Below are 18,814 nucleotides of genomic sequence, written 5' to 3' on the forward strand. Positions count from 1 at the left end.
TATATTTTACAAACAACCAGGGACTTTAAAAAAAAGAGAGAGAGAGGTACATTAAAAGGAAAAGCCCCCCCCCTTTAGATGAGAATGTCTAGAGAGATATAGAGTTTGGAACAGCTCTGTTCATCTGTGTTGTTACAACATGTACTCTGTTTAAGTCCTTGAGTGCAGAACAGAAAGGACTGGATGTTAATTTGTCCTTGTTATCTTATGGTTTGTTAATCACAAATGTTCTTTTTTCCTCATTTACCACATTAGAGGAGAATCTAGGAGAGACGAAGATGAACAGTTGAATATGCAGGATACATTTTGCCAGTAATAAAATTAGGAGGCACTTCCATTAGATTGCATTATGCTAATTTTATTCCATTACGTGCAAAATCAAAGAAATGTCTTCTCACATCCCATCATCATACTTCATGTGAATCTCTGAACGCTGCTGCTTTGTTTTTTTTTTCGTTCCCTGATAAGGAGGAAAAGTTTAAATTTAAAATGGCTGGCTGAGACGATCTTTTAAAACAAAGGAATTTTTGTTTTTAAAGTTCAAGTCCATGTCAGTTTGCAAAATCTCTCAAAACCAGTTGAACACTGTTGAAATGACCTCAGATGGTCAACGTCCTAGTCATTTCCAACCCAAAATAATGCTGACGTCTCTCTCCACAAAGCATTTGAGTTCTCCTGTCACGGGGTCCCACAGTTTAGCTTATTAACCTGTGTACACACTAACAATACAAACTGCCCTTCACATTCATTCTCATGTGAAAAATTAGTCACATGGTCATTAACAGACATTTTACCCATACCTGTGTGTGCGCGCACGCGTGTGTGTGTGTGTGTGCGCGCGTGTATACATGTGTTATTTCTATGATCTATTATCTATCATTTTGTGTGTTTTGTTTGTATGTTATGTTTTTATAAGCTGTTGAATAGCATTCCATTTTATGAAAGTCAGCTCTCATGAAACAAGGGCAAGAACTCCCGTCAGCAGGGATGGACTTGTGCCCCAGCAATGCTTCGTGCATATGTAGGTAATGCTTCTCTGTTTGTTTGTTTCTTGCCAAAGGAGACACTACCCTCAAACTCCACTCTGATGCCAGAAAACAAACGACACCAGAAAAAGAAAAGGAACGAAATAATGAATGACCTTCAGTTTCAGAAATCCACGTCAACAAGCTAACGCGACCCGAATAACATTCATTTGAATGCCACAATATGTGCTTTTGATGAGTAGCATAACCTGCAATTGTCTGCCAGCTACTCAGAGACCAAGAACCCCTCAATTTAACCATTACAATATGGTCTGTGTTGGAGGATAAATTGCATTTAATGCACCCAACTAGTGCATTGTAAATGGAAACTATTTATGCTTTTCAATACAGCGGCGACTATCATTACGCTGGCCGTGATGTGCGAGGTAAGGTGAGCTCCACTTCAGCGCTCATTACTGGGCTTTCAGACAGCAGTCTGGCCAGCCCCACTCACTCACACTCAACGCCCAGTAATGCTCCAGCAGAAGCCACAGAGGCGGTCAGTGGAACACGTTTTAAAACTGGTGGGAGCTTCCTCACCAGAGCAAAGCAGCAGACCTTCAAATCAACAATAGCTACTGGTCATAGAACTGTTAGTCAAGTATGAATAGTTCCAAGTAAAAAGTTGTGTGTGTGTGTTTTTTTTTTAAAGAATAAAACTTAAAGAACAGAACTATAAGGGAAGGTTTCTCTGATGTTAAACAACCTTTCTTCCCCAAATAATGGCACTAACTTTGTTGACTGTGTGGAAAGATAAGACTATATAAGGTAAAGACTGAAGAAATAAAACACTTAGCAGTCTAATAAGAAGTGGACAAGTTACACACACACTTAAAAAAAAAAAAGCCACACAAATGAATGACTTTTTATCCATTTATTGATGAACTAGAAAATATTGAGTTACTAAAAGAACTGAAGAGAAAAACACTGATTAAGTTGGTTGTTGTTGTTGTTTTGTTTCTGTTAAAAAAAAAGAAAGGTCAATTCAGTGAAGTTTACACACAGGTGAACAGCAATATTTCACGTTTGTAATTCATTTTTTTAAAAATTTATTCTTCGTCATTGTTTTCTTACAAGATTATATGTGTGTACAAAGTATATCTGTAGTTATCTCCCCCTCTCATAAAGGATCATTTACAAAACCTTGATGCTTTTAACATTTCAAAATAATTACTTTAAAACTATAACTTTTCTTTTTTTTTTTTTTTTCTTTTTTTTTTGTAACAGGACCTTAGCGATACAGAAGGAACAGCAGACGAAGACCAGTGAAGGACCAGCCTCCAGTCCACGCCCTCACTCTCTTTCTCTCTCTCTCTTTCTCTCTTTTCTCTCCTCCCTCACTCATTAACACTCTCTATCCATTACTAGCAGCTACCTCACAGAAACAGAAGTCAGCAGTATTGCACATTAAGAACGGAGAACAATTGCTTTGAGAGGGGAGAAACATGATTAGAAAAATTATCAAATGGACAGGAGCAGGAATATGCAACATTAAGAAAACAAAGCTGGTTTAGAAAAAAAAAAAAAAAATCAAATAAAACGTTCCATCTGGGAAAAAAAAAGCAAAAAGCAAAAAACAAAACAAAACAAAAAACCGAAAACATACAAAAACAAATGCCCGGCTCTCTGGTACACAGCTGGTATAATTCTCACGAGTTAGTGCATCTGCTTGTGAAAGAGACGACCAGCTCGCATAGTCATGACATATGTGTATATATAACAGGTACTGGTTAATAAAACACACATTGCTCGTGGCTATCTGCGTGGTGGTTTTCTGTATGGCCCACACACCTGTACAAAGACACAGAGGGAGAGGAGGATCAGGAGACATTCACTTACATTAATCTCCTCTGCCCTCATTTTCATGACTAAGAGCTTATCATCTCAAAAAAAAGACCCTAACCAAGGACTGACTTATTTACATATTTCCCTGCAGATGTTGCTTGCTCACTTGCCTAACCTTGCAGTGTCCAGTAGAGGCCGCTGTTTCTCACGGCGATCTAAAGACATGTCTAAACGGACAGCAAGTTTTACATATAGGAAAAGGAGACTGGGCTTCCATCTACACACTATCTTTACATTGCATGGGTCGTGTGTGTGTGTGTGTGTGTGTGTGTGTGTTAGTTGATTGCTCTGCTAAAATGCCATTCCAAAAGGCTTAATTGCTAAAATTGCTATAGCTAAAGCATGCAGACACAGAAATATTCTAAAAAGTGCTTTAGAGCTCCACTCAAGCTTAGAGTAAACTTTGTTTTGAGGGGCACTTTATTTGTACAGCTCAATATGAAAAAAGAAGACCCCTCTATAAATCAGAGAGGGTGCTGGGCCGGAGGACTGCTCAGTCAGTCATTGTTGATTTAGGTGAACTACTAGATTTTTTTGGCACCATTTTTGTCAGCTTTGGGTCAGTTAAAAAAAATCAACTAAACAACAGCTTTGAAAACAGTCCGAACCTGATACAAAGAAGAATATATATATATACATACACATATATATATATATATATATATTTGTTTTTCTTTTTACCTCACGACAACATATAATGATTAACATGTTAAGAAATACAACCTATTGAATATCAACAAGATATCATCTCTTTAAGAGAGACTGGGCAATGCTATATGAAACATACATGAAAAAAAACCCCACATATTTCAGACTGTATCTGCTGATATACTCTATATATGCAATAGTGTTGTCATATTTCTACAATATAAAGAAGTACAGCAATACTGCAGAGCCCTAAAAAGTCTATAGTGTCCCATCCCTTTTTTTCTGTTTGTTTGTCTACCTCCTTTCCCCCCAAAAAAAGGTCAAAGGAAAGAACAACCACACACAGCACTCAAATGACAAATTAAAATAATATCCACGAAAAAAAAAAAAAATGTGAGATTCATATGGCAACAGATATTTAGGTACAGCGGTGGTGTTGAAAAGGAAAACATGTTCATGTGAACAGAGGTTTATGGACTGATGATGTACAAAACTGTACTGCAAACACAAGTGGAGAGGACAAATTCTGAAGCGATGAAAGGATGACACGTAGCATTGCAGAGGGAGGTAGAAAAGAAGGTGGCATTGCAGAGATTTGGCTAAATACTCCATGAGATAATGCAGCACATGTAACTGATAGACACATTTACTCTTCTACACACACACACACACACACGCATACACACACACACGCACGCATACACACACACACACGCACGCATACACACACACACACACGCATACACGCATACAAACACACACACACACACACACACATAAACAAAGATATGAAGCATCTGTAGGCAAACAAACAAGCTCAACAAATCCTCAGCCTCTCACTTCTTTCTCTGAATTTGACGTAATAACCACAATTGAAAGTTCTTTTTTTTTTTTTTCTTTTGAGGAGTATTCTCCTCATCCGTTGTGTTTTTCTTCCACATTCACGTTCTAATCTAATCTGGGTGGTTACGACACAAACTCATAGAGAATATTACCCACCCAGTATGAAACACTAAGGTTTTTTGATCGGAAGCAAAAAAAAAAAAAAAAAAAAAAAAAAGGTCCAACCAATTAAAAAAATGAATTAACATTCTTCAGCACCTCAGTACATAAATATGAGGCACAGGTAAAGAGGAAGAAGAGCAAAAAACAAAAACAAAAACAAATCCCCCCCCACACACACAATTAAGAAAGTGAATGTTCACGAATGCTGGAAAAAAAAAAAACTACCCAAAAAACAAACATCCTCAACATGTAATGATGCCATAAATCAAACGCATTTGACTGGTCTTGATTAGAGAAGCAGTGAATAAATAGCCTGGTCCAGCTCTACGTGCCGGTGCCCTGGGTGACTGACGATGCTTTCTTTGGAATACAATATCAATCTGTGGGACCCTATTTACAAGGAGCGACATTCTGTGTCGAACTGTGATTCGGAAAAAAAAAAAACCCCTCTCTGTGCGGCCTCTCTCAAGGACCAAAGTTAAGGCTATTAAGGCCATAGACCAGAATTAGCAGGTGATTGGGAATGGGGGTGTCTATAGTTTTGGGGGGGGGAAGCAGATTTAGGGGAAATAAGTGCTCTCGAGGGTGCACAGGTAGAAAGACAGCAGCTTCCAGCAGAGCAGTCTCCAAGCCCCCCCCCACCCCCTTCCATCCTCAAACGTGAATGTCTTTTTTTTGTCTCATCACTGTGCTTCTCAGCTATTTGTCTTTTCCAACAAAGTGCTTTCATGCATGAGATGTAATTGCTTTCTACAGGGAGAGAGATTGGGTGAAAGATAACAGGAATGCTCAAAAAAAAGAGAGGAAAAAAAAAGAATGAAAGCCAAGCAAAAAAAAAAAAAAAAAACCCCCAAAAAAACAAAAAACAAAAACCAAACAAACAAAAAATAGACATGTCTGATCCATCTGTTGTTATGGCCACAGAATTGTGATAATCAAGTATACAGCCTGATCTGGTGGTGCCTGAGGAGTAGAAATCTTGTTCTCTTTCTCTCTGACATGCAAGGAGCATTGAAAAGTCTACCTATGCTGCAGATTGTCAAGGGAAATCTGTCCAAAACGAGGCCAAGGGCAGAATTTAAGTGCTTACTGTTGTAAAACTGCAGTATTGTCTACATTAGGAACTGAATACTGTGTCTAACTACATAAAGCCCATAGTTCTGTAATGGTAAGTTTGTAATGTTACTATTTGTATACATGTCGTTAATGTAGTGGGATACTCTACGAAGTTCCAGTAACAAATTCTGAGATCCTAAATCTAAAACCTCTGAGTTCCTGATTTTTTTTTCTTTAATTTCAGACTTTATTCACAGTTTATTAAAGCTCTTTTTTTCTTTAACCTCTTTAAAAATATTAATCTCACAAAAAAATCTATGGTACATGAAAATAAAATGTGTGTTTGTCTACACCGTCTATATAGCGCGAGTGTGTTTATTTACAGACGTAGCTATCTATACAATGTTAGGATGCCCCTCTGTAGCCTGGCCAACCTCGGTTCACATAGAGGGACCTCTCACAGCCTAAGGCTAATGGTAGCCTGAGTGCTCCCATTAACCTGCTGGGCTAGCTATAGGTCAACTCGCACAACTTCCCACCAAAAGATCCACCTGCTGCACGGACCAGTTACCTTTTAGGGAATCAGTAAGGAATAGTTTTCCGTTTTTCTCTCTTTCTTTCTCAGTATATATCTTTCTTTAAGTGCTTCATATCAACGCTCTTCCCAAAATATGGTTGCCCCCATATGGTCCATTTCTTTTAAGAGTCTGAACTGTATCATTTGCCCAGTCATGTTTTGCAGCCCTCAACTTAAGCCTGGTTTTTCCAGGAGTTCCCTGAACAACATGGCGGGTGGTTGGCGATAGCTTTCTGGGTAGAATCTGACTACAGTCTTACACAGCTTGTCAACTTGGATCATTCACACAACGAGCTGGTCCCTGCGTCCAGGATGCCCGTCTCCAAGCAGCCTTCTCTCGCCCTGGAGACTCGGCCCCACTGGAGGAGTGTCACCTCCATTTGAGCTGTGCTGGTGATGGTTGAGACAGAGGGGCTCAGCTGTGCACATGCAGTTGACCTTAAATACGTTTCTGGCACACAGTCCCTCTCCACTGCGACGCTCAACGGGAGCTTCCAAAAGACAGAGGCCCTCTCTCGTCCGCCAGAGTCCTCGTCGGATCAAAACGAGAACGAATTGTGCTCCATTAGCAGGTTTTGAGACGTCCTCCCGGTTGGCCATCTGGGCTCCTCTAAGCACATCCTGAACAATACTGACAGATAGCAAGCTGCCGTAGACTCGAATACGTTTGAAGTCACTGAAACAAAGTGTGAATACATCTTCACAGACGACATTCGGTTGGGGCACTCTCCAATTTTCATCCAATTAAGAGTTACAGCAGTCTCACTCTAAGACTCTGTTTCTTCATCAGTATTTCTTCCAAGTTAGTCCAATCTGGAGGGTTCAAATGGCAGTTCTCACATCTCACCAGCCCTTAAAATTCTGTAAAGATTTTCATCTTTTCTTTTTTTTTTTATCATTCTTGTTGTCGTGTGCAAGTCTTGAGAGCTGAGGGATTTGGAATAAGGGTTTGGGAGGGTTTTAAACACAAGGAGTTTTTTTTTTTTTTCAGCAGATGACAGGCACCCCATCAGTGTTAAAAATCATTCCAGTGGTAGGTTCGTAGGTGCCTGCCAGGTAGTACAGGTCCTCGCTGTCCTGGTACTTCTTGGTTTTAATCATCTGCTCGTACTGCTCCAAGCTGACCACCAGACACTTGTGAGAGATGGTCTGGACGTCGTTCTCATCGATGTGTGAGGACTGATACAGGGCTCGCTGAAAGGAAGAAAGCACTTCAGGTTATGGAATCTTAACCCCTTACAGTGGAGACAGTGTGTGTGTTTTTTGTTCTATGTGCAAGGGAAGAGACAGATATTCAGAGAGAACTCAGAAACTTCTCACCTCCATGAAATCTTTCCTCTGGCTGGAAGCCTGTAGAGCGGCAGGGAGGCTCCTGCCTGACAACTGATCCCAGTTCTATAAAGAGAAGTTACATTGGTGAGAAACCACAAATAAGGACAGCGAGAGGAATGTGATGGAGAAGAGGGATACAACCATATGTCGCTACACATGGGAACCTGATGCGATTTCCTGCTTTACATACAGTAGACAAATCGTTTTGTCTACCATACCAAAGGTGAAAAATGTTACCTTTTTGTCATGGAGTTTCTTGCCAGGGTTTGTTTCCTCTGGATGGTAGAACCACTTGACACGGACAACCATGTTGTTGCCCCAGGACTCCCACATGCTCTGGATACGTCCGATGAAGGGCAAGTTAGGTCGACCAGCAGACAGGAACACAGCGCAGTCCCCGATACCGATCATTTCCTTCCCACGCATTATGGCCTTGTAGAATAACTTTTTTGCCTTGCCCTTCATTCCTCGTCTCTGTGGAAAAAGGTAAAAAAAAAAAAAAAAAAAGTCTGCTCACACTGCAACTCCACAGCAAAAATTCACTACCGCCAACCATAGTACATATGGGCCAAGACATGAGAGACATTCTTAGCACTAACTGTAAGAACCAGTACAAAAGCTATCCATTAGAGCCAATGGGGCTGCAACCTGAGCTCACCTGTGTGGGCTTTCCAAACCACTTCCAAAGCTGCCTTGCTGGTAGGAAGGCAGATATCTTGGGTCTATTCTCCACAGAGGGAAGTCTCTGTCTCTTGGCAAGCTCCTTGGTGGTGGGGAGGTGAATGCCCTCGCGTTTCTTTGGTCGGCCACTGCCCTGCTGTTTCAGCCTCTGCTGCCTCTGCGGTTTAGCCTGCTGCTGCTGCTGTTTCTGAGCGGGCTGCTGTTTCGGAGTCTTAGGGGTGGCTGAGTGGGCCTCAGGCTGCAGCTCCGATTTCTCCATGTCCTCCTCAACTTCTTCCTCTTGTGGGAGGGTCTGCTCAGATGGGGGAGAGGTCTGCGACGGACCAGGGGTCTCTTCGTCCGAGCTGCAGGATGACTCTTCGTCCGTGGTGGTGGATGAGGAAGAGGAAGAGGATGAAGAGTTAGAGCCAGCAGAGGAAGAGGAGCTGCTGGAAGAGGAGCTAGAGGAATTAGAGGAGGTGGGACTGGAGGCACGGGAGCTGGTGGAGCTTGTGTCCTGTTTGGAATTCTTCTCCTGCGAGGCCACCTCCTCTTCTCCCTCTGATTCGGAGCTGCTGCTACTGCTACTACTGCTAGCAGAGTCGACCTCTGCCTTCTCCTTTTCTCCAGAGCTTTTCACTTTAACAACCCCCTCGTTACTGGTGCTCAGCTTACGCACGCTATATGTAGACACACTGTCAGTCTTAGGGGGTGCTGATTCAGCGAGCTTTGTCTTAGACTTCACCGATTTCTCACTGGCTGGTGTCGTGGTCACTGTTGTGTAGCCGACGCCCATCACAGGCTTGTTCTCTCTTTTACAGAGGTTCTGACCCTCCATCATCATCAGGGCTTTGGTCTTTTTGGTTTTGGGTGACATCACCCCCTCGTGGTCGAGCTTGATCAGCAGCTCCGTCTGGGGCTGTTTCCGCTGAGGCTTCGGGTTAAATCCCGCTGTCTCTTGAAGCTCTTCGCTCTTGCGTGCTCGCTTCACTGGTTTCCCTTTTGCTGCGTTGTTACCCGTTTCGTTGTTGGACATGAACGAGGCCAGTGACGTGGATGGGTCATTATAGAGATCCACCGAGAGGACTTTTCCGTAAAGTGGCGACGCGTAGACGGACTGTGTCTGGGACCGCACTTTGGCCGGGGCCTTCACTCCCGTGGTTTTCTTTTGGCATTCACCTGGTACTGGGATAGAGGGGCTGGCAGTGTTGGCCTGCTGGCTCTTCCTGGCTGTCCTCGGGCCACTGGGTTGCTGAGTTGAAAGAGGCTTTTCCAGGGTCTGAGCAGGAGTTGGTGTATCAGCCTTTTCACACTCCTTTGGAGCCACCTCAGGCTCTGGAATACAGCACCGGAGGGAAGGTTTTAACACACCTGAGCAAAAATACTGACCCTCATAGACTCTCATGATTTAATGTCAATAAGAAAAAAAAACAAAAAAAAAACAACACAGATCTAATTCACATTTGTAGACTCATGGCACTTTGTCTTAGTTCAGTAATTCCAATACTATCTGTGGAACATGCCATTTTGATAACTGTGTCATCTGAATTTCTTTAGCATGTCTGTTTAGTACTAATTACCAGGCTTGGGTTTGGGCTTTCGCCCTCTTCCTCTGCTCTTTGGTGCCCCTGTCTCCTCGGTTGTTTTAGGACCCGTCTCTTTGCTCTCAGGAACATCTTTACTGGATTTCCTGCCTCGTCTTTTAGTGCTGGCTACTAGTAGGGCAGGGGATGGCTCAGCACCTGTGGGGGAAAAAAAAGTCCCATTCTGAGTTTGGACTATGCCAAGAATAAATACCATTTCATAAAAAGAAGAGTGCCAGTTAGAAAAGAAATATGTAGGCATCCAAAAATGATCATTTTGACTTTTAAAAGAAAAATTATCAACAATAATATCAACAACATGCAACTGACTTGCCACTTGGGAGAAAGTTTTTTTTCGTTTTTTTTTTTTTGATTAATCCGTCATCAAGCTTGAAGAGCAAAACCAAACAAATGACCGGCTGTGTTGAGTCCAAATCAAATAATGCGCTTATGGCCTGTTTACAGAACTTGGACATTTTAGGTTATGTTAAATGTGCTTTTTTTTCCCTGACTGGCTCTCCTTCAGAAAGTTTTTTTTCTTCTTCTTCTTCTCCCAAATCATGAGGTTTGCCTTTGTTAACAGGTCCGAGTACTCACACTGGATCTTGTAGTCTGGAGGAAGAAGTCGAATATGTGACAGTGGAATCCGGCCTGTGTCTCCATCATCGAATTCCACTGTTATCAAGTCATCGGTTTCATCCATGTCAGGGCTCCCTGGAGACGGTTGCCAGAGGGAGGGGCCAGGGAACAAAAAGGATTCATACACATGAACATACATCATTTCAATTTACATTTCCAGTGACCAAGACAGCAAACAGTGCCATAGAAAATGAACAAATGTCAAATTGTGACAACCACACATTTCTCACTGGTCTAGCGCAGGAGAAGAGCGTTAGACCCACAGAGTAACATACAGGGGGGCTTTTCATTCTCACTGGCTTCCACAGTGGTGGTAGACACGGCTTTCTCTCTTAAGAGGTTTTTTGACAGGCCTCCAGCTCTCTCCTTCCTTGGCGGGAGGGAAAATAAATAATAGAGCCAAGGCCTGCAAGAAGCTAAAACCACATCAGCCCCCATTCCCCAGGGCTTCTTCCAGTTTATCTGGCTATACCTCCAAGCTTGACTAAAAGCTTTATATTAAAGCAAATAAAAAAAAAACAAGGCACTGCTTGAAAGGTTACCTTACTGAAGTGCACAACAGTGCAGCTTTGTGTAATTTTTTTTTTTTTTTTTGCGAGCTGAGAAAGTTGGAGAGTCAGATTCAGATCTGTGTGAACCGTGATGATGAATTGCCTGCTGTCATTAAGCTGAGAGACTCAGATTTGAATGTGGAGAGAAGCCCTTACCTCTTACAACTGTGCCCGGGTACAGACAGCGGTACTGTTGGCTCCAGTACGCTGCAATCCTGGTCCCCTGAGGGAGATACCTCACTGAAGGAGGTTTCACATCAATAATCTGCAGGATGAGAGAGAGGGAGGCGTGATCCAAGAGCAGAAGTCAAATCAGCACATTCAGCCGTTTAAGCTGAAATGACCGGTTACCGTTAATCTACATTAAAATGCATAGGGGACTTCTCTTAATTCTCCTCCTATCAGTCTAATGAATCATTATCTGGCAAGGAAACATTTTAATAACCTGTCTTGGACAGGCTGCTGGGGCTGCAGTTGCTTCTGGCAGAGCCCTGCTTCCTGCATTACATTAGTCGGGTGAGGCCCGCCTAAAACAACAGTCCCAAGTAGCAAACCAAAACATGCCCTTAGCCTTAACAGCAGCGGAAGGCGCTACTAAAGTGGTCCAGTGTTTAAGGCATGCCACGGGGCTTTTAGCGGGGAGAGACAGCAGTATGAAGCACGCCCCTGGCCGGGCATACAAGACGTCCGCGGTAGGACATGTGTGTAGATCATTAGTGTATGTAGAAGGACACGGTGCTGTACTGACCGCTTCCTGCAGCAGCTGCTCCAGGCAATAGATGTGAGGACGGTTTCCACGCTCCCCTTCCACCACCACACTGTATCTGTGAGACAGCAGACACGGTCATTAGCTCACACTCTGACCAGCTGTGCCTGACAGGCAGGGCCCGAGTGGTAAATGAACCTCCCGGCTAAGACTAAACACACCCGCACGCGTACACACACACACAAAGGCACATATATGTTCGCAACATCTCTGAAATAAACAAATGCATACATACATGACAGTTAAACAGACCCAATATGTGTGATCATCAGTTAACCATAAACTCAAAATGCCTATCTCTTAATGGAGCCCAATTACATAAAAGCATAACCACAATATAAACCAGGCACACACTGTCGAAAAAAGTAATTCTCAATTTCAAACCATGCAGGGAGCACAGGAATGAATGAATAAATAAATAAATAAATAAATAAGCAAGCCAAAAATGGATGAAATTAAGACGCTACTGGCTGAAATACACAGGCCATTTGGGTTCATTTTGTATAATTTTACCCTGCACTGAATATAAACTCAGCTATGTCTGAGGCAGAAAAAGGGCTGACCTGTGCGCAGTTTTAGTGCTGTAGCTGTTCTAACCTGATGATAGTTCTCCTCAGAGGACCGGGCAGGGCTTTGAACAGTGCTTTCTACAGAATACCCCACGGAACTAGGCTTTCTATGCTCTCTCTCTCTCTCTTTCTCTCTCTCCTTCTTTCTATCTACCCAGGCTAATCCTTGGGGACTGGATTTGAAGGAGCTTTTCTTTTCAGAATTTGTTGTCTGATAAGTTCATCCTTTCTGTGACTATTTGATTTCCTTTACTGTCAAAGAGAACCAGGGCTGCTGGGATATGCGAGATGAGTCAAAAGCTTGTCTTTTGGATCAGACCCGGAGCAAGAGAACAAAAATAGGTTCTGACATGGAACAAAAAAAAGAAAAGAAAAGAAAAAAGAAAGGAAGAAAATGACATTTGATTTTCTTCTATTGAGGGGGTGGAAGGATGTCTATAAGAGGCACTGCTACATTGAGCCACTGTGTGGGTAGAGAGGAGTCTCACTCTGGTCCATTCTGGACCCGCATATAGAGACAGACAGAAAACAGAGGGAGTCCCTTGTTGTGAGCTGGAAAATTTAATCTATAAAGGAAGCTTTGGGTTTTTTTTTTTTTTTTTGTCTTTTTCAAAAGATCTTTGAGTAATATTGAAGGAATGTTAATCTACTTTTTCCAAGAGATATACGAGTTGTGATATGTTTGTGTATGATTTTTTTTCAGGAAGATATGATGGAAAATGGTAGCTGCAGCCCTGAGGAGAATGAGAGGAACAGCACAGAGCTGCTTTGAGCTGACAACAAGTATACAAGTATACAAGTTGTCTGCCTGTAATACGCAAATAAATAAATAAAATAAAATAAAATTTAAGATGTGTGACCTTCTTTCTGTTCCCCTATATCTGGATTCACGAGATGACTGTGGTTCAAGTAAAGACCCATGCCCAGCTGTCAAGCCTGCCTGTCACTATGTGACAGTCTCATTACTACCACATGGGCTTGGGGGGTGATATAGGAGTCCCACCCCACAAAACACTTCCTACTCCAGTGGTAACAGACTCTCCTGGGAGACGAAGCGAGGCTGGGGCAAAGGGGGGAGGGTTCTGCTGGGAGGTTTCCTATTGGTTGGATCTAAAGGCAGAGGGTAAATTCAGACTGGCTGCTCCCACAGGGGCATAATGTCAATGGGATCGAGACATATCCAGCAGGATTAAACTGTCTGCCTTTCAGGAGACTGGTTATTAACGTCCACCGTTTACATAAGTAAAAATAAAAGCAGTCTACTGTTTGAACTGTGAGGCATTTATGCCTTTCAGTCGAAGATCTCTTCTGAACCGGTACAAGTAATGACTCTCTCAGCAGAAAAAAAATTTAACCGATTAATAAATTAATTAGGCCTATTTAGCAGTTTGAAGATTTGTGATTTTAGATTTTACAGCAATTCATGGATCATGAGCAGGTCCATGTAAGGGCAAATAAGGCTCTTCTTTAATGAATGTTTCTAATGAAAGAAAAAAAAAAAACAAAAGCAAAAAATTACTGAGGGATCAACAATTATAACCGAAAGAGAGATAAATTTAGAGAGCAAACGCGAAAACCTCTATTTTCTTTCTTTCTTTTTTTTTTTTCTTTAAGGCATACGCACACAACTCAGAAACTCAATCAAGAGAACATTACATACATTACTTACATACATACATACACAAATAGGAGAAAATCAGTGAAGGGTGGGGAGAAAGCGTCAAATCATTTACCCATTACCCCGATAAATAATGAGACTGTGCTATTAGTATGCCTCCCGTGTCCTGCGCATGACAATGGGCCTGCCAACAGTCTTTTCTGTCTCTACACACGGAGCTCTGTCTAAGGAGCAGCTCCGAGGAGGACAGCCACTTTTCCTCTCCTCTCCCAAGATTCTGGTTTTAATTTGCCATCGATTGTCGTAATTACTGACCGGGGCGTAGAACAGCGGCGCAGCTGTGGATACGTTCATGCCTGTAGACATAACTGGTCTCCTGCGATGGACAGGAGGGGCAGTTTATTCACATACTGACGCAGGCCCTCGCTAATGAAGACAGGCACAAGGCATATAAACAGCAGCCCGAAACGCACACATCTGAATGGCTCCCGCGAATGGATTTTCAATCTCTCTACGCATTTAGGGTGTCGTGTAGCACGAGCCATGGTGGAATTAGATTTGCAGAAGGTAGGGTCGGACAACAAGCGATCTGTTCCAGTCAACCTCTTCACGACAGCGTCTCTCTCTCTCTCGCTCTCTCTCTCGTCAGCAGGGATATTAAATCTCCTCACACAACCAGTTCTCACTGTCATACTAAACCGTCCGCCTTGAAGCACTGGAGTTAAGGACTGGGAATCAAGCAGAGTCATGCACAAAGGCACCTTCCTCTGCGGGAGGAGGATATTTTTAGTGACGGAGAGGGGGAGTGAGTGAGAGAGAGAGAAGGAGAGAGGGAGGGAGGGAGGGAGGCAGGGAGGGAGAGAGTTGGGTGGGGGTTTATCACCCTGCCAAACATGATGTGTATCTCTTGTTATTCCATGTAAACTCACAGCTAATAAGTACATCAAAAGCACCAGCACAAAACACTGTGTAGACTGATAACACGCTCAGAATGTGTGTTTGTGATATTACAGAGGCTACTACAGAGAACGCATCTCTGTTTCCTCAGTTCTTCGGCTTACTAAAACATCATCGATCACTATGATTTGGGGGGAACGAGCTGTTCTGGGGGGAGGGTTTCAATCTAGGCTGACAAAGGGGCCCAAAACTGATCAGAGTAACACTAGCTTTAGCGCTGCATGCTCAAAGCAGGCGTGAAGCTACCAGGGACTGCTTTTCTAATGAAACTAAAATGGAGGACGCAGCTTTTTCACTGAGGGCGGGAATGAACCAGAGCCTCACTCATTAGAGCCTCCCCGGCCAGATGCTTCAACAGTTTGACATTTCGTCTAAATTAGATTAGCCTTTGTAGAGACGACTTTGAGCAGAAGTCTCTAACCCATCAATAGACTTTCACTTGCTAATCAGTGGGAACAAAAGGCTATGGGAGATTTCTGTTATGGAAAACAAATGAGGTTACACTTAGAGCTTGCAATATTTCCCAGGTGCTTGTAATAATGTTCTGTAATAAACAAACAATATGCTTGGCATTACATGAGTACATTTCATGAGCGTAGGAATTAATTTCGCTGTAGGGGTGCCGGTTGCGTAAACGGGTAGCGGTAACGACAAAAATCTGAGATAAAAAAAAAAACTGTTTAGCTGGCAAGTGTCGATAAACTGGTGTGAAACTTTTAACGATAAACTGAACTTAAAAAACAAACAAACAAACAAAAAAAACGGACGAAACATTATGGAGACAGATAAAACACTTCAGAACACTACAGAATGCATAGGTCTCCCCCATGGGAGTTCAGATGAGCGTTATACTCTCGCTGATGCTACTGCTGTCGCTAACGCTGGAAGGAAGCAGTGATTTTCCCGCCTCCAAGGATCTTTTTTCTCTAGGTTTGTCAAGCAATCTTGGCCCCCGTGGGGAATTTCGTAAAAGAAATAAAAGAATCTCTTTTGGGACATCTTGCCAATACACTTGCCTTGCCAGTAAACAGAATACGGAATCCTGGAACTTAAAGATAGAAAACGGAAATCAGATATTAGCACACAGCGGCTAAGAACTTCCTAATATGCATAAGAAATGCACTCTGATCCTGTAAAACATGACCTCTGACACATCCACGCCCTGATATTTCAAATAACTTTGGAGCAGTTTACAGTTGACCGCAGAAGTCACTAACAGATCAGCGATGGTATATTGTGGAACTCTTGAACTGTGGGGGTTAAGAGGCAAATTACTGACAGGGTCATAAACACTTATCATGGCAAGTCCATATGTTTGCTGCTGGTTATACCGATATGACGTACCTGTTATTTACTTTTGTAAAACTGTGTGCAAATAAGTCAACAGATAGTAAAACACTGCTGAATTGTTACCTTGAACTGAAAAAGTATTAGTGATCTTTTGGACGTTAGCCTAGCACTACTAGCAAACTACCTCGACAATATTGTTAGCAACCACATCCATACTTCATGACTACACGTTTCACAACAAACCCAAATAACCACAAAAACCACAAAAAAAATACAAAGGCCACCCTCTAAAACACTAAAAGGTTGGCTCATATGTGCTTAAAATAAGTTTTACAATATATTTCTATTGCTTAAAATAAACTGTTTCAGCGAAAACAAGAGTGTCCGCTACAATAAAACAAAAATTTAGTTTTTCCGCCTTTTTGGTTCTCCAAACAGTGGAGGGTGAACAGCTGATACGTTGCTCCACTGAGTGGATTTAACATTGCTCTGATCAAGGCAGTCATATTTCAGCCATTGGCAATCACCTGGAGAAGGTATTTACTCCTGTGTAATAGCAGAACTGCACTTTCTCTGCTAAGTGAATCAAACACCTACGAGCAAGACACAGAATCATCTTTGTCTCTCTGGAAAGAGAGACAAAGAGTGGAGAATGTCTATGGAGAAACAGGTGAAACTGGGGAAAATGGAACGGTGAGCGGGTGGGGTCATCCTTACATGTCTGGTGAGTGGACAGTGCTGACGTGTCCAGCATAGAGCAGTTTGTCTTCCATGGGAATGAGCACCCGTAGTCCGTCCTGGAGCTCGTCTTTGTCGATGACGCAGTTCCGAGGAGCTGAAAGACATAGAGTTGGATGAGCAAACCCAGCTGGGCGGTCTCTCAAGCACTCAGAACAAATGGAAGTAACCAGGTTCGATGAGTGTTAAAAATTATAAACAGAAACGATAAGATGTGGAGGGTAATTATGTTTGCGTCATGTGCTAGTCAAAGATGTTTTTTTTTAAGTGTTATGAATGCTGATGAAGTCATAAAGCAGCAATTAAACATTAAAGAATAGAAATGAAACAACCTCAAGTTTTGCTGAGATACAGCGGAAACACAGCTCTGTGTGTGTATAATATATATGTGTGTATCTGTATCTGAGTGAAGATTCTCCAAGCATGTGTGTGTGTGTGTGTGTGTGTGTGTGTGTATGCGCTCACCAGGAGTGCTGGGCCTTTCAGGCTGTCTGCCCGCTGAAGGGTTCTCATCCTCAGAGAAGCTGCAGTCCTGATTGGGCTCAAAGTCCTCATCAGCAGCCATGCTTTCCATAAGCTTACTGACAGCTCCGCCCTTCCCTCTAGCCTGCTGGGAGAACACGCATACATACACGCCTGCTGAAGCCCAGCCGACAATTTCAAATATCGAGCATCGGAGCCATTGTTGGCTTAATTTGAAAGACGAAACTTACATGCTTATGTGGCAAGAATTGATTTTACAAAACCCATTTAGATGAGTGACAAGCTCTGCCCCACTAGAAAGCAGGATTCTCGCAATCAAAATGCCACAGTACCCAAGAGACTGCCACAGCCTCTGTATTACAGCATGCCATTCATACATATAAATAACCTAGCAGGGGGGCAGGGTGAATGCAATCAAGAATTCTTCTTCCCCAACAACAACAGCAAAAGAAAAGAATCACACATTTAAAAACAAATGAATGAATCAACGTCCAGGGTGGAGGGGAAAAAAATGGACGGCTGGAAATGTCCTTTAGTTAATTTCGTTCCTCTCCTGCTCCCGCTGCGTGCGCGGACTAATTGGGCCTCGTGCTCTGTCAGCGGAGCCTGTATCAGTCAGGCTGCTATTCAGAACGGCCCTGAGCGGAGTGGGACAGGGGGCCCGGAATGCACAGCTCATTCAAATGCATGGCGGTTCCCCATGGGATGCAGGAAGGGCCTCCAGCCAGCCAGGTAAAATTATTCAAATCCCTCTTCAGTTCAGTTCACTTCTCCTGGACCGACTTTACCAACAGCCCTTTCTAGACAGATACACACTCGCCCACACACATACACACACTCACACTCACACACACAAGCACGCGTGCGCCTACAAAATGGCTGACCCATTTAAAATATTCATCGGCTGGTCCACTTGTTTTCAAGCCCTTTTAAGTGTTTGCTATTGCTCAATAAAACATAAATTTCATACGCTAATGCAGTAAGAGGTAGTACTAATGGATTTAGGCGTTTTATCAGGAGGCGGTGTGTGCGTGTGTGGTGGGGGGGGGAGGGTGGGTACGGCCATCTTTATCATCATTAGCATTTGATTAGCGATGCAAGCGGCAGGAAGCAGTGGTTACCTCTCTGGGTTTTGGCTTGACCTTGCTCTTTCGTCCAGGGCTGACAGGCGCTGCCGTGCTGCTCTCCGAGGGGGTGCTGGAGAGTTGGGGAGGGGGCAAACAAAGAGGGGTCTCCTTTGCCCTCTTCTTCTGAGAGACACAGTGACAGGGGGAGAAAAAAAAAAGGGAAATACAGCAAATGGTTTTGAAAAGCCTTAGACAAATCCACAGTGAAATCAGTCATAGTTACCCTGACATGGTTTATTTATTTAATATTTCATAGCAGTGGACGGGAAAACAAGCATTACTGGGTAATCATGTTGGGTGTGCAATACAATCGCTGAAGGGAAATGCGTGTGGGGGGGGGGGGGG

At 43.0% G+C, this 18,814-nt stretch overlaps 1 protein-coding gene across 1 annotated transcript in view; it reads right to left on the reverse strand.

Annotated features, from left to right (window-relative positions):
- Positions 1 to 5,895: 5,895 nt before the first annotated feature.
- tnrc18 (trinucleotide repeat containing 18) overlaps positions 5,896 to 18,814 on the reverse strand; it is a 56,334-nt gene continuing 43,415 nt past the window's right edge. Inside the window, exons 20-30 of the mRNA XM_030789630.1 lie at positions 18,464 to 18,592; positions 17,325 to 17,469; positions 16,839 to 16,956; positions 11,670 to 11,745; positions 11,078 to 11,186; positions 10,329 to 10,445; positions 9,729 to 9,890; positions 8,147 to 9,483; positions 7,726 to 7,962; positions 7,477 to 7,551; positions 5,896 to 7,350 (exon numbers count right to left, since the gene is read on the reverse strand). Of these exons, the coding sequence (XP_030645490.1) occupies positions 7,144 to 7,350; positions 7,477 to 7,551; positions 7,726 to 7,962; positions 8,147 to 9,483; positions 9,729 to 9,890; positions 10,329 to 10,445; positions 11,078 to 11,186; positions 11,670 to 11,745; positions 16,839 to 16,956; positions 17,325 to 17,469; positions 18,464 to 18,592 (2,712 nt within the window). The 3' untranslated portion in view covers positions 5,896 to 7,143. The remainder of the gene's footprint in view (positions 7,351 to 7,476; positions 7,552 to 7,725; positions 7,963 to 8,146; positions 9,484 to 9,728; positions 9,891 to 10,328; positions 10,446 to 11,077; positions 11,187 to 11,669; positions 11,746 to 16,838; positions 16,957 to 17,324; positions 17,470 to 18,463; positions 18,593 to 18,814) is intronic.

Source organism: Chanos chanos, chromosome 13 (assembly GCF_902362185.1).
Source record: "Chanos chanos chromosome 13, fChaCha1.1, whole genome shotgun sequence".
Taxonomy (NCBI): domain Eukaryota; kingdom Metazoa; phylum Chordata; class Actinopteri; order Gonorynchiformes; family Chanidae; genus Chanos; species Chanos chanos.